Genomic DNA, 16,450 nt, shown 5'->3' with positions numbered 1-16,450 from the left:
CAATGATCTCCGAGCGAGCGCTCGAGAATAAATTAAGTAATTTCTTTGTCTCAAAACCAGCTTCTTACGAGTTCTTTGTAATTTAACGGCATAATTAGTTTCATGTTAAATTGGGTTTAGGTTGAAGTGCAGATCAAACACCAGAACTATATACATACCTACGTATTTTTTGGCTCAAACAGATTGTTGGCCATACAAGTGTAAATTAAAAATTTATAACACCTCCGACAAGTGAAGGTTACATTAACTAAAAAAAAACTGATATCTTTCAAACGGCTGAATCGATTTTCTTGGATTAAGCTTAAAAGAACACTCTCGATCAAGCCACCTTTCAAACAAAAAAAACTAAATTAAAATCGGTTCATTAGTTTAGGAGCTACGATGCCACAGACAGATACATAGATACACACGTCAAACTTATAACACCCCTCTTTTTGGGTCGGGGGTTAAAAAGCAGGCGTTACGTCGCTGAAATCAAACCAAGCATCTGCCATAACAGACAAGCCTGTTATATAGTTCGCGACAGGTCGACATGGCAATCAGGGTATGACGCGCGCGGGGAGGGGGGGGGGGGCAATAAGTATGCGTAGTAGTGGGAGGGTCCGATATAATATAATAACTTATTCTGTCATCTATAATTATTTTCTGAAAAAGATAGAACATACGTAGAGTAAAATATTTATTATGTTAACTGTTTATAAAAGTACCTAACCTTTATTTTAACTATATATTACTGACAAAATCAAAACTAAATGGATTCTTCGGTTCGCAGCTTGCATCCTTCCACGCCCATAGGTTTATCTTGTTGATTTTCTCACAGCTACGCATTTCATTTCTGGAAAGACATACAGACAATAATATTATTTTGACTCGAAAAGTTTGCTTTCCAATGGCGATTCACTTAGCTTCGTATCTAAAACTAGGTATTAGGTCGGTAAAATGTTGTGCTTTCTGTTATTTCAAAAAAAAATTGTAATAGGTACTTTAGATTAGTGCATGTTAGGTTATTTTCATTCATACGTGCCCCTGTAATGGACCACCATACTACAGTGAATTTGTACACTTTATAGTCATAATTGTATGGAAGTTATTGGTGTTAAATAATTAAAAAAAAAAACATTTAAATTTCACCATCGAAGTTTAAAGAGTTCAATATCTTACCCAGGTCCAGCTAAATAGAAGGCATGTGGTTGTATCTTTGTTACTTTGTCACCCACAGCGCATAGCATTTGAGCCGCTGATGCTTTTCTAATTTCAAGAAGTTGCTCTGAAAATATAAAAATTAATATTCATAAAAACCTTTCGAATTGACTCACCCAGGAACTGAATTTGAGACCTTTCATTTTTAAGCCCCTGTAGGTATCTCTTTGACAAAGATAAATAAGGTCAAGTGCGAGTTGAACTCCCACATGAAGGGTTCCGTACATCGTACATCATCATAGAAGGTTGAAGTCAAGAGTGAATAGGTCCATCTTAGCTGCATCATCACTTGCAGGTCTGATTTCAGCCAATTGCTGGTCTAGAAACTAAAAAAAAGGATGAAAGGAAATTTACCCAAAGTGAAAGCATTAGGTCGGTTCTGTCGCTCGTACCAGTGCCTATCAGACACCACACTCCTGAGCATCTGGTCCACCACTATGCAGTAGAAGGTATACGGGGTTCGACCGCCGGGCACGTACTTCTCTAACCACAATCCAGCTATCAGATCCATGTCTTCTATGTTCTTGTATCGTTCTTTGAGGAGCTCTACTCTCTGTAGAAATAAAAAATAAAAAAACCGGCCAAGTGCGAGTCAGACTCGCGCACTGAGGGTTCCGCATTATGCATAAAAATAAATAAAAATCTGTTTTAGAATTTATAGGTAAAGCCATTTCATATGATACCCCACTTGGTAAAGTTATCTTACTTTGAAAATTGAAACATATTTTAATTTTTTTCGTACATAATATAACCACAAATTCAGGTTTTTCAGATTTATTCCTGTATTTGTACTATAAGACCTACCTACCTGCCAAATTTCATGATTCTAGGTCAACGGGAAGTACCCTACAGGTTTCTTGACAGACACGACGGACAGACAACAAAGTGGATCCTATAAGGGTTCCGTTTTTCCTTTTGAGGTACGGAACCCTAAAAAAGAACTGGACAGAAAAAAAGCTCTATATCTACAGTACCTGACAGGAAAGGTACATCGATTGAGATTTAGGTACATTATTGTCTTACATATTCCACAATATGACAAACAAAAGTGTACCTTGATACCCAATTTGGATAAATAATTTAAGATTTTTTTTTATTTTAATTGTACTAAATTATTTTCAAAGTTTTTTCCATCTTATTTATATGTTGTGATAACAATATATTAAAACGTAAACACAAAAACAGTTTTAAATTTATTATCCATGATTATATTATTTAGTTCAACATTAAACTTTAATCAGGTAAATTGACTTGAATGAAGAGATAGAAACATTCAGTTAAACTGGTTTTTAACTGCATAATTATACAAAGTGCCTACCTTTATGAACCATGCGAATACCTAAAATGTGCTTACCTCTGGGTCAATGACATCAAGTAAGTCATCGAAGGTGCGATAAGTTTTTCCAGAACAGTACTTCCTGTACTTGATGTATGGTGGGAATCCAAAATATCTGTTTTTGGTTAAATCACTGGAAAACACATCTGCAGCCAGCTGGTGCGGACCAAGGACGGTTTCTGCTATCTAAAACGTTACACATATAGTTCGCGACCAGGTCGATATGGCAATCGGGGCTATAGTTTTTTTTTGACAGACAGGACAGACAGACAGACAACAAAGTGATCCTATAAGGATTCCATTTTTCCTTTTGAGGTACCTACAGAACCCAAAAAGAGCAAACTTACATCTGGGTCGACTACATAATCGAACTTGCCACTCGGTTGTCTGAAAGAGCCGTGCGTGATGTATTCCAGATTATCATCTAGATATCCTGTCCTGAGTGTTAGATTGACTAATTTCGTTTCCTTGAGGAAGTTGCCTTTTGTATCGTACATCCTGAAAAAATTCGTCTTATTCAATTTCATATCGAAGATTATATTATATTAAGCTATAATATAGGGTGTAAATAAAATGCTAGCAAAAACGAAGACTGATACGATACCACAAAAAATCGCAATGTATTGCAAATGAAACATTTGACTGACGCTAGAGGTAAACAAACGTTACATAGATAGATGCCGCAGTCTCAATGTAGTATCGAGTGGGGTATGGACCCTGAGTATGCACGCTATACATTGCGGGCTTGATAAATACTAAATCACTAAAACATACTGTCTGTCTATTTGTCTGTCTGTCTGTTAGTTTTTCACGGCCTAACAGTTAAACCGATTTAGATGAAATTTAGTACAGAGTTAGTTTACACCCCGGGGACATGACATAGGCTACTTGTTATCCGTAGGCATTATCGTATCGAAGAGTTCCCCTAGGAATTTCAAAGATACGTTAAACCGATTTATATAAATTTTGGTACGGAGGTAGCTTGCGTCCCGAAAATTGACATAAGCAACTTTTCCCGGTAAAGCAAAGAGTTCTCACAGGATTTTTAAAAACCTAAATCCATCATCACCAGGTATCATCTAGTCTAGTATTTTATTAGTAACTAACTTCAAGTTTCCTTCCTGAATAGTGTGAGCCCATCGGAGAACGAACGGCATCTCTAGAGTTATCTGTGGGAGTACTGTCTCGTCGTACATATCCCTAAAGCCCGGGTACCCTGAGATTACGCCATCTGCCACTAGATTCTCGTAGCCTGGAATAAAATGTATGAACGAATGAAAGAATATCAGTACTTTTATTTTGTTTTACGCCACACAAACTGTACAGATAACAGTACAGTGTAACTTAAATTATTATACTGCAATTTTGGTACATGAAAAAAAAACAGAAACATAAATAAAAGCAAAACAAAGTATATAATTTGGCGTAAAAAGACAGCTACGTATTATAAGCATCACAACCCATTGCTCAGCAAAGCTTTTATCGCAAAATGAGAAGGATGTAGAAACATCTACCATCGTATAAGAAGAACTCTGACTCTCATCACTATAATACACGAAATAAACATAAGTTAAGTGGACACAAATACAGGTTATCTAAAACGACTAAATCATTTATGGGCAGTTCGATACGCTTCTACAACATGATTCCAAAGGATATAACCGATCTTTCTGACAGGCAATTCAAAAGTAAAATAAAAGAAATTTTAATTAAAAAAAGTTATTATAAGATTAATGATTATATAGATGATAAAAACGCATGGAAAATGTAGCCCTGCACAAGCTATTCAACGAGCTAAGCTAAAAATTATGTACCTACTTGTGTACCCGTAATATTAGTTTACTATTGTTACTATTGTTATTTTGATATTATTTAGATCCTACATATTTGGTAGACTTATTTTTTCAGTGTATTGTGACTTTCGTAAGTGCTTTTATAAGTCTGAAACGAAGAATAAATAAATACAAATACAAATACAGATGTACGTCACAATCCTTGCTGGCCAAGTGCGGAGTGATTGGTGGTTAGTGATGATGCAGTCTATGATAGAAGCGGTATTAACAGGGCTCTCTCCGTCACTCGCTTCATACAATCGTAGTTCCAATTTCATTTGAATATTAAGCAACTAAAGTCCATGTATTTTTGCAGACATATTCTAGAAACTCATATCTGTGTCTGTGGTGTTTTAGATTTTTCTATAAATATGTAGTTTTAAAATTACAGGGGCTCAAAGATTTGTATGTGAATTTTTAAGACCGCGTAACTTTGAAACCGAATATTTTAACAGAAATCTGGAAAACCACAGACACAGATATTAGTGTCTAGAATATGTCTGCAAAATTTCATGCACTTCGGTTGCTTAATATTTAAATGAAATTGGAACTACTTTTGTATGAAGCGAGTGACGGAGAGAGCCCTGTTAAACCCATGCCCGATAGGTTTCTATACGTCAGAAACGCTAAGTCGGTTGAAGGCACGGCTTTGCTGGGTAAGTATTAACACCTACCTACCTACTGTAAAGTTTTGTTATTATAGTTTCCAACAATTTTTAGAATAAAATATAATAAATAAAACGAAAGGAAATACATAAGATCTCTGAAAAAAAAAACACTGACTAACACACGGATATAAATAAGTTTTATCATTATATACAATCTAAATTGTTCCGCAACTCCACATATAATGGTAAATATCATGATTCATGAATTATGATATCATTTTCAACATAAAAAAGTACAAATACTTAGTGCAAGACTGCGATCGTTTAAACTTTTAAAATAACGACAATTTTTTAATTAAATTTTTTCATTGTGTATTATTATGACCTAAATTTTACCTACATAATTTTTTTAGGTTTCATTGACTTTCTTTGTCATATACAAATGTACAAACTCTACTAACTCTTCGAAGTTTTTGAAAAAAATGCATTATTCAAAAATTCAAAATATTTATTTTATTCAATTAGACTTTTACAAGTTCTTTTGAATCGTCAAAAGCATCTACCACTGGTTCGGAATGCCTTTCCTGAGAAGAACCAGCAAGAAACTCGTCGGTTGCTCTTTTCAAAGATTTGATATAGGTACAATATTATGCCATGTATAAAAACAATTATTGAAGTCTCGCGCATTGCTGGAGCGAATTGTAGGTCAAATTCACGCTCTTCTATCATTTACATAATCTTCGATAGATAATACCTGAGTGTAAGTGCCGGGAATTATTTTTCTGGAAGTTCGATCCCAAGTTCGATCCAATTGAGAAGTGGCTCCTTGGTTCACAGTTAAAATGGACCACTATGAAGGATAAGTACAATAATGAAAGACTAGCTTGTGCCCGCGACTTCATCCGCGTGGACTACACTTTAGAACCCCTATTAACCCTTAGGGGGTTGAATTTTCAACAATCTTTTCTTAGTGGATGTCCGGTAGTTTTAGCTGTTCGTTGATAGATAGGTCAGTCACCTTTTCCTTCCCTTACCCATTAGAGCTGGCATCAGTTCGTAATAGTAAATTTGCATGATGATAGCAATAACCATGTCCCTTGTGGTGAAGAAAGTCCTCTCGTCATCCCAGCACGGGTTGATTTTGCTCAACTCCATAGCGATACGATTGTGCAGTCTCCATGTCCAGATCAGGTATAGATTCACGCCTAGGACACTGTTCGCGCCTAACTCCGCTGGAATAGAACCAAATCTGTTATTGTAATTCTACCCCAAGTTATTAACAAAACAAACTAGGGTAGGAAGATTCTACCCCAGTTCCAAGGAGCACGCTATTCAGCAATGAAGGTACGGCCGAAAACAGAGGTTGCATTTCTTATTGGGTCATATTTAAAGCGGCGGCAAATAAATAGTAAGTCGAGTGCTTGAAAAACTAACTATGGCTCCAAAAATATTATGCGACTTAAAACAAAAACATAGGAACCTGATAGGTATTATGATTGTTGGTATCTTTTAAATATCTGGCATCGCAGGGGGAGATAGGGGAAGGTAAGCGGTAGGTGGGGGAGATGGGATAGATATGGGGGAGGTGGTGGCGAATGGGAGAGGTGGAGGAGGTGGTGGCGAGGGGAGAAAAGGGGAGATGTTGGAGGAAGTTGTGGGAGTGTTAGATGAGGGAGCAGGTGTGGGGGGAGATGGAGGGAGGTGGAGGTGAATTTGGAGCGGTCTGTTAGTCTCATATATAGATCTTACTCACGTATATCATGACACCTCGTCTCATGGGGCAACTGGTTCAGGAAGCACAAATGTTTATTGGTCTTGGAACTTGGTGGCCAGATCTTTCCACCAGACACTTCGAATTTGAGCAACCCTTTCTCGAACAGCCTTCCCTTGGCGTTCAAAACTTGCATACTGTTGCCATACACATGAGACAAATCTAAAAGCGGTGTTGCGGTCGTAATCTGAAAATTTCATCATGATCAACCCATTGCCGGCTCAATGAAGAGCACGGGTCTCCTCTCAGAATGAGAAGGGGTTTGGCCGTAGTCTATTATGCTGGCCAAATGCAGTTTGGCCATCTTCACACATTTTTGAGAACATTATGAACAATTCTCAGGAATACAGGTTTCCTCACGATGTTTTCCTACATCGTTAAAGCATGTTATATCTAATTACTTAAACGCACATAACTCTGAAAAGTTAGAGGTGCGTCCTTTGTTAGTTTTAAGTGTAACGATTGAACTAAAAAAGCACGTCAAATCATTGTGACGTCACATCACACATGCCAGTATTTCATAGAAATTCGGATACTAAGCGAGTATTTTGACGTTTGGTAAAAAGATACTGATTTGACTAGTTGTCAAACACCGGTAGCTCGATTGCGGTAGAATGACAGCTGCAATGTCACGATCGCAATCACCTCTGATTGGTTGACGCTCGCTCACTATTGGCTACAATGCATTGTTGCAACAAGAATAGTATTAATTAGCCAATATCAACAATTGCGATTGTAATAATGATTGATGCAGGTTTTACGGTATCGAGCTACGGATTTCATCCTTTCAAAAATATTTAATTCGAAATGCCGACCACTGGGACCATTACTTACTCTTTCAGGAGTAGTGTTGTTCCTCAAGCATCCTCTAGACTGGAAGCTCTCGGGTCTGGTGAGGTTCATGCAGCGAATAGACGAGAATCGATGTACTGGATCATCATCTGTTATCTTGATAGGAATGCACGCGCTATCTGTTTTCCCTTTCTCTTGGCAGCAGTATGGCTTCCACTGTATGTAATTTACTAAAACAATAATTTTTACAATACTAGCTTATACCCGCTACTTCGTCCGAGGGGACTATACAAAGGTAATTGGGTATAATTGCCCGCTTTGCGGACATGAACTTTTTCCGCCTTCGATTTTGAATCAAATATTTATATAGGTACAGAAAGGTTACAATATTATCTTTGCTTTAAAACTATTTCGGTTCATTTCCCCAACTTTTCATAGATGCGGATCCAAAATATCCGATTACCTTTTAAGTAATGTGCGTTTTAAGAATTAAAATGCGACTTGTTTAGCGGTGAAGGAAAACATCGTGAAGAAGCCTGCATCCTTGAGAGTTCTCCATAATCTTCTCAAAGGTGTGTGAAGCCACTTTGCCACTGGTGGACGATGCCCTGTACCATTCTACGAGAATACTCGTGCCAACAATGAGTTGATGATAATGATTATGATGAGGACGATATTTTTGTCTTACCCGTGTCATGGACAGACAACATGTCCGAAACAATGAACACCCAGAAGTGTGGAAGAAGTTGTGTCATTGCCGTGTCTGGAACATGACCCTCTGGCAGGAACCAGGTTCGAAGCTTCCGCGGCAGTGGTAGGGGATCGCCATTTTTACTTCTTCGAGGCTCAAAATCTGGAAAAAAAACCGGCCAATTGACTACAGGATTGCCTTTAATTTGCTCCATCGATCCGTTGCTACTTTACCTATGTGATAAAATTAATGTCCTTTGTTACATATTTCAAGCGGCTTTATGGTTAAAAACCGGCCAAGTGCGAGTCAGATTTGCGCACCGAGAGTTCCGTACTCAGGTATATTTTTCGACATTTTGCACGATAAATCAAAAACTATTATGCATAAAAATAAATGAAAATCTAATTTAGAATGTGCAGGTAAAACACTTTCGCTTGATACCCTACTATCTTACTTTGAAAATACTAATTAATTATTTATTATTAATAAATACATTTTAATATTTTTTTTGTTATACAATACCTTTGTCATATTCGGCTGGAAGTAGCCGCAGCATTGGCGTGTGGGCAGACCCTCTATTGGGGTTCTTCAGATTGTTGCACGAGCCATCCACTCTCCTCCCCTCCAGTGGGTTACATGGCAACAGTTCGTTTAAGCACCAACTGTATGGGAAAACACATTGAAATTGCAGAAATATACAACTACTGGCTACTACTGGCCTGCGACTTCTTACACGTGGACAACACAAATAGCCTCGATAGCTCAGCGGTTGAAGAGCGGTCTGAATTCCGAAAGGTCGGCGGTTCAAACCCCACCCGTTGCACTATTGTCGTACCCACTCCTAGCACAAGCTTTACGCTTAATTGGAGGGAAAGGGGAGTATTAGTCATGATTAGCATCATGGCTAATATTCTTTATATAAAAAATATATATAAAAAAAATTCAATCCCCTATTTTATCCTTTTCATTATCATCATCATCAACCGATTGACTCCACGACTGGACATAGGTCTTCCACACGCCACGATCTTGCGCCGCCTGAATCCAGCGGCTCGCTGCGACTCGCCTGATATCGCCCGTTCACCTAATAGGCGGTCTTCCAACGCTGCGCTTTCCGGTTAGAGCTAGCCATTCTAGCACCTTGGGACCCCAACATCTATCGGTTTTCGAACCATGTGTCCTACCCATTTACACTTCAGCTTCGCCACCCGCTGGTTCGCTTACCCCTTTAGGGGTTGAATTTTAGAAAACTCTTTCATAAGGGATGTCTACGTCATAATAGTTATCTGCATGCCAAATTTCATTGCCCGATGATTTATCATGTCACTCGACTTCTATCTGGTTTTAGTTTTCAACTTTATCTTGTATACTAGAAGATGCCCGCGACTACGTCCGCGTGGATTTAGGTTTTTAAAGATCCCGTGGCAACTGTTTGATTTTCCGGGATAATAAGTTGCCTAATTCAGAGACGCAACCTACCTCGGTACCAAACATACAAATCGGTTAAGCGGATGGGTTTTTGGAAATCCCGTGGGAACTGTTTGTTTTTCCAGGATAAAAAGTAGCCTATGTCCTTCCCCGGAATGTACCCTAAGTCTGTACAAATTTTCATTAAAATCTGTTCAGCGGTTGAGCCGTGAAAGCGTAGCAGACAGACAGACAGACAGACAGACACACTTTCGCATTTATAATATTAAGTAAAGTTTAAGCTAAAATCGAACTTCAGATGGTAACCCTGTTTTCCATACAAATGTTCCCCCAATGTCTAAAATACATTATTCTATCCATCGATGTTTCTATCATATTTTTTATTGTACATTGTCTGTTATCAAGGAGCAAGTGCGTGATCTTTACAAAAGTTCTCGAAAACAAAAATAAAATTAATTGGTTCAATGCTGTTCTAATTCAAACGTTAATTACCTTGGTTCTATAAGCGAGTTATTAGATACTTTGATGCCTAATTATTTCCATTTAATTGTACATAATTATTAATTATACACACGTTGTAATCAACGTGTGTTTGATTAATAATAATTATTTTAGTTTGTTCACTTAGTTAACAAATAATTTAAACTAATAATACTATGCCATAAAAGCCTACATTCGCCTCCTCGGAAGATCGGGGGTTGGGGTTCGATCCCAGGCAGCACCTCTAACTTTTCATGTCACTTGCTTTAGTGATGAAGGAAAACATCATGAGCATACCTGAGAGTTCTCTATAATATTTTCAAAAGTGTGTGAAGTCTGCCAAGCCGAACTTGGCCAGCGTGGTGGACTATGGCTGAACCAATCTTAGTCTGAGAGGAAACTCGTTCTCAGTAGTGAGCCGGCGATGGGTTGATAATGATGATGATAAAAAAACAATGAGCAAACTTACAATGTAGTATTTTGCTTGATATGTCCTTTAACTACTTCATTGGACACAGTATTTCCCGAATACGAGTCATAAAACACGGACTGAGCGGCGCACGCGCAGACAAATAGACCGAAAAATAAAACAAACATTATCACATTAGTTCGTTGTTATTGTTAGATGATTTTACACTGTTTTCCCCGCGATCCACTTACACACTGAGGCAAAGACCGTTTAATTTAACAGTTTTAATCCAAAGATAGCGGACGTCTTAATATCCTGAAACCGGTTAGCGAAAAACCACACTAGCGGCGCGAAGTGTCGTGTGATAAAAAGTCGCTTTTTACTAAGAAACATTTTGTATGAGAAAAATAATATAAGGTCTCTAATTAAAAAAATATACGTTAAGCCTATGTTACTCATGAATAATGTAGCTTTCGATTGGTGAAAGAATTTTCAAAATCTGTTCAGTAGTTCCAGAGATAACCCACCTACAAACAAACTTACACTTTACCTCTTTATATTATTATATAGAAGCATAGATATTGCAAGACTAATACCCAGGCAGCCTAAGAATATTGATTTATTTATAATTTAACAAAAACTTCCGACTTATTATTATCTCTATCTCTACATAGTATAAAACAACATCGCTTCGATCTTTTTAGATCTTTTTAAACTATGCAACGGATATATTTTCATCAATAGATAGAGCGATTCTAAAGGAAGGTTTATATAATATTATGTACGTATATAGTTTTAACATTGTTTTTAGTTAATTTGTTGAAATATAGCGATAGTTGTTCAAGATATCAGAATAAATCCAGCAAAGAAGATCTTTTTAATACATTATACCATTGTACGAAAGACAGGATATTTTATATGTAAAAAGTCTATAGTGTGATCAATGATCATTGATACTTCGATTAAAACAAATAACAATAATTTTATACAAAAAATGCTTTAATAGTTTTTAAACACTTTTTGATCTGAACTAATAGATTTTTTTGTTACATTCAGACCACTTTGCCGGGGTTTTAAAGAATGTTTTGTCAATTATGTTCATTTATATGAAGTTCGATCATACAAACGAAAAAACAAAATCTATTATTATTAGTATTTAGATACTGCTAGTAGGTACATTTTTTTGATAATTGTACTTAAAGGTTTTTGTTATTTCTGGGCACTTTGGCTGGGCTTTTAAAGATTTTTTTCGTGAATTTATGTTGAAATTCGCCTGCCCATTTGCTCGCTACTTTTTTATAAAAAAATAAAATTATATATAAAATAAATACCTACTGTTCACGTGCGTGTTAGAAATCACGCACAAAGTAGAGTGCTATACCTAGAAAGGTATTACAGGGGCAGTTTGCAATTTTGTAATTTCCAAATTTTCTATGGTCTGAGCCGGTGGGAGGCTTCGGCCGTGGCTAGTTACCACCCTACCGGCAAAGCCGTGCCGCCAAGCGATTTAGAGTTCCTGTACGATGCCGTGTAACTAAAGGGCTTAATAAAAACTGCCATACCTCTTCCAGGTTAGCCTGCTTCCATCTTGGACTGCATCAACACTTACCACCAGGGGAGATTGCAGTCAAGGACTATTAGTCGTATCTAAATAAAAAATTCCACGAGAAGATCTCGCTGTGGAAGGCGCTGCATCGGAAACCCTCTCAATAGGTGGGCAGGCGACATCAGACGAGTCGCACGGAGCCGCTAAATTCAGATGGGGTAAGACGCTGGTGTGTAGAAGTCCCTACAAGAGATCTATGTCCAGACTCCAGTAGTAGACGTCTATTGGTCGATAATGATGATGGTGACTGTTCCAAGACCAAGATCATTAATCCATAGAAGATCATCACACTTCACCCTAATATTATAAAGGCGAAAGTTTGTGTGTATATGTGTATATGTGTGTGTGTATGTGTATGTTTGTTAATCCTTCACGCAAAAACTACTAGATGGATTTGGCAGGGAATGGAGATAGATAATATCCTGGATTAGCACATAGGCTACTTTTTATCCTGGAAAATCGAAGAGTTCCCACGGGATTTTGAAAAACCTAAATCCACGCGGGTGAAGTCCCGGGCTGGTAAAAGATACAAAAAGGAAGTCGCGGTTAGTATAAAGGTTTATTAGCTCATTCGAGTTCAGTCCGCGAACAATATAAGTGGTTGATAGGAAATTCGCCAGACAAGACAAAGAATGTACAAATTCAGTGTAAATCAGATAACGCCTTGGCATGGAATCTAATAACGAGGCGGCGCAGATGGGCGTCTATTATGAAGCGTTTTTGTAAGATATGTTTTTCTTCCTAATTACCTAGTTCTGTCTTTTACTGGACTATCATTTACTATTAGTTGAGATCGCAATCAAGGGCTTACTTGTAATAATTGAATAATAATAAAAAAATAACATGATTAGAATTTTCAAAATCTGGAGGGCATGTCTAGTTGAGAGTTGGAATGTTGCACTTACAGTTGATACTCTCTCTTTTCTTTTTTTTAACTTGCAACTGCGCAGAGGCAGATTATGTGCGACATGTCGATGCCATTGAAGATGAGTGGTCAGTGATGCGACACGCGATGGTAAGTATATTATAAATTCTCGGTCAACCAATATTTTCATGGTTGGACTTTATGAAAGTCTGCATATTATGGAAGACCAGATTATAATCATTTCGGGATTTGAGGTAACGCCTCAGAGGTAAAGTAACATATAAACAAACACGCGTTAGGGTTATACTGTAATAACAGATACGAATTTATCGATAAAAAAGGTTAATAAGCACTCGTCTGCGCGCGACAGACGCGCGTTGCATGTAAAACAAAGCGATTGAGTCAACGCACGCGCCACGGAATTCCGAGCGTTTCATCGCTTCTATTTATCGACTAGCAATCGAACATAACATTGTAATAGGAAATCAGTAATATTATATTATACCTACTAGATGGTGCCCGCGGATTTCCGGGATAAAAATTTCCTATGTCCATCCCCGGGATGTAAGCTGACTCTGAACCAAAATTGATATTAATAGTTTTCAAAACGACAAAAATGTAACTCCTGCCAATCATAACGCAGAAATAAACGAGCAAATAATATACCTATCTTCACATTTATTTTCAGAACAAAACACATCCCCCAGCACGTGTCAATATCATTAGAAACAGATGCGAGGACTGCGCGTGAATAATAATTGATGGGGGAGCAATTGACGAGTCGCCGGATTTTGACAGGTCGCTGGATTTTGACAGTTCGCCGGATTTTGACAGTTCCGCTCGACGCGACACCGCCAAATGAGAAGTGATGTGGAATTTCGGAAATGTACCGTGAACATTTTGGCTGGCGACGAACGAGACGAAATAAGTAGGTACCTATGGTGTTGACTGAAGAAAATAAAGCCTTGGAAAATAGAGCTTTTAAACTAAGCTCAAATGACAGCTATAAATAATATGTTGCTATCTCTTTCATGAGGCTCCTTGTGGAAAAAGATAACAATAGATTTAGGCCTGTCAATTTTATTCAGTTTAGAAATTGTGTACTTACAAGAGCCACATTGTTCTAAACAAAAAATCTAATACAAGAAATGCAAGCCCTTTTACTATTTTCAACCATCACTTTACTTTTTTACCATTGTACCTAATCACCTATTTATTTATATTATGTCGTCAAACCTTCCATCTATGTAATTAACCAAGGATATTTTTATTTGCGTTATTTATTAACTTATCTTTGAAAGATAGTATGTGACCTACTGGGTGGTTATATCTACCAAAACCAATATGCTTAGCATTGAGAGTTGAGACAGAGGTTTTCAAAGAAAGCACAGACCTTCCTAGTTATATAAAAGTTAGCCTATGTGTTAATCCAGGGTATAATCTATCTCCATTCCGAATTTCTGCCAAATCCGTTCAGTAATTTTTGCGTGAAAGAGTAACAAACATACACACATAGACACATACATACACACAAACTTTCGCCTTTATAATATTAGTGTGAAGTGTGACTAGCAACCCGAACCGGCTTTGCACGGGTGTTTAAAATAAAACGTAGCCTATGTCACTCAGGAAGAATGTAAATTTCTATTGCTGAAAGTATTTTCAAAATCATTTCAGAAGTTCCAGAGATTAATTCCTACAAACAAACTTACACACTTTACCTTTATTTTTATTTTTTTTTATTTTTTTTAGATTTATTTGGATGCAGGTGGAAAGCAGTCACATAAGATGTCAAGTCAAATACTACTAGAGACATAATAAAAATGAACAATCCAGTATGGATTCGCCACACCCTCCCTTCAATTACTCATTAATTAAGACATGTATTCGTATTTAACTCAGGCTATTATATGCCATAATCCAAATCCAGAAGGGCGATATTTGTATGAGATATATCTTTTTGGTAATACATAGTATATTTTAGATATCTAGATTAGTTCGACGTTTCATGGTGCGGGAATCTACGACTTACGAGATAGAGCGGGAGTTATTAAATGTACAATTATACTTACTTACCTAAAAAATTATAAAATACTAGAGGATGCCCGCGACTTCGTCCGCGTGGATTTAGGTCTCTAAAGATCCCGTGGGAACTGTTTGATTTTCCGGGATAAAATGCCTATGTCCGTCCCCGGGATATAAGCTAACCCTGTACCAAATTTCGTCAGAATCGTTTAAACTGTTGGGCCGTGAAAAGGTAGCAGACAGACAGACAGACCGACAGACAGACAGACCGACAGACAGACAGACAGACAGACAGACAGACAGACAGACAGACAGACAGACACACTTTCGCATTTATAATATTAAAGTATGGATTGATTTAGCCTTTACTTTTTTTTCTCCTTCCGCGTGGATTTAGGTTTCTGAAAATCCGGCAGGAACTTTTGATTTTCCGGCATAGCCTATGTCACTTTCTAGGTCTTTAACAATACCCATGCAATAAATCACGTTGATCCGTTACTCCATTTCGACATGATTAAAAGACTAACTAGGAAACAAACACATTTTCGCATTTATAAAATGGGTAGTGTATAGTGATGCCACCGGTGCTAATTCGGTTGTAGATAATCCGTTTCGAAGGAAACATTGTTAAAATTCGCTACCGCTTGTGCCTTAAAATGTTAGGGCCAAAATTAAGGGTCTGCATTTAACGAACTACACGTGTCCAGGCGATAGTTGACGACTTTAACACGTCACTTGCAAGTACTGTTCATGCGTGTAAAGGGTACCCATTCAAAGCTTTGACCCTTATATCTAACTGCATAGAGTTCGAATTAGAGCGATGCTTTCACTTTGTTACATGGGTTACAATTAAACGCAATGCTACCTGTCTCATCAAGAGGGAGGTGCCATGCGAAAAGTTTATTTCTGGATAAATAGCAGACCACTGGGTCAAAAATATTTTAAGGTAAATTATCATATTAACATAATATTTTTATGTTGTCACGTTGTTACTTTTTTTTTTATTCCTCATTATGTATAACTCAAGTCTTTCAATTTCTTTCACTTTTTGCTAGCTATCGTAGCGACAATTGCAATTCTTACAATTAGTTATATAGTATTTTTCCGATATTGGCTAAAGAGATGATAAGTTACAGTTTTAGCAACAATAAAATAAATTCAGCTTTATTGTTATGAAGTCCACCAATCCACAATTGGCCATCAGCGTGGTGGACCAAACCCTTTTCATTCTGAGAAGAGACCCTTGCTAGTTGTGAGCCGGCGATGAGTTGACGATGATGATGTAACTTGTGATGTTGGTTGGTCGTTAAACAGCTAGTTTTATGTTAACGGACAGGTTTTGTTCCAGACTAGACCAGTAGGTCTACTCTTTAGCGTGTTTCTAGATGATTACAATATTTGCGAGTG

The 16,450-nt window shown here is 37.4% G+C and overlaps 1 protein-coding gene across 1 annotated transcript; it reads right to left on the bottom strand.

Moving 5' to 3' along the window:
• Positions 1-723: 723 nt before the first annotated feature.
• On the bottom strand, positions 724-10,789 carry LOC123866697 (peroxidase-like). Its single transcript, XM_045908375.1, has 12 exons — positions 10,608-10,789; positions 8,753-8,892; positions 8,228-8,392; positions 7,582-7,769; positions 6,730-6,934; positions 6,011-6,208; positions 3,644-3,788; positions 2,884-3,034; positions 2,555-2,722; positions 1,555-1,753; positions 1,162-1,267; positions 724-835 (listed from the first exon to the last, which is right to left on the bottom strand). The coding sequence occupies exons 1-12, from the start codon at positions 10,733-10,735 to the stop codon at positions 724-726; spliced, it is 1,905 nt and encodes a 634-aa protein (XP_045764331.1). The 5' UTR covers positions 10,736-10,789.
• Positions 10,790-16,450: the final 5,661 nt, after the last annotated feature.

Source organism: Maniola jurtina, chromosome 7 (assembly GCF_905333055.1).
Source record: "Maniola jurtina chromosome 7, ilManJurt1.1, whole genome shotgun sequence".
NCBI lineage: Eukaryota > Metazoa > Arthropoda > Insecta > Lepidoptera > Nymphalidae > Maniola > Maniola jurtina.
The sequence above is the reverse complement of the archived record's forward strand: the minus strand, read 5'-3'. Positions and strand labels throughout refer to the sequence as shown.

Coding starts and splice junctions, on each gene's coding strand:
- LOC123866697 (XM_045908375.1), bottom strand. CDS start 10,735: ATGTTTGTTTTATTTTTCGGTCTATTTGTCTGCGCGTGCGCCGCTCAG. Junction 8,893..10,607: donor ATCAAGCAAAATACTACATT/GTAAGTTTGCTC, acceptor TTTCCCATACAG/TTGGTGCTTAAACGAACTGT. Junction 6,209..6,729: donor GACGAGGTGTCATGATATAC/GTGAGTAAGATC, acceptor GTTCTATTCCAG/CGGAGTTAGGCGCGAACAGT.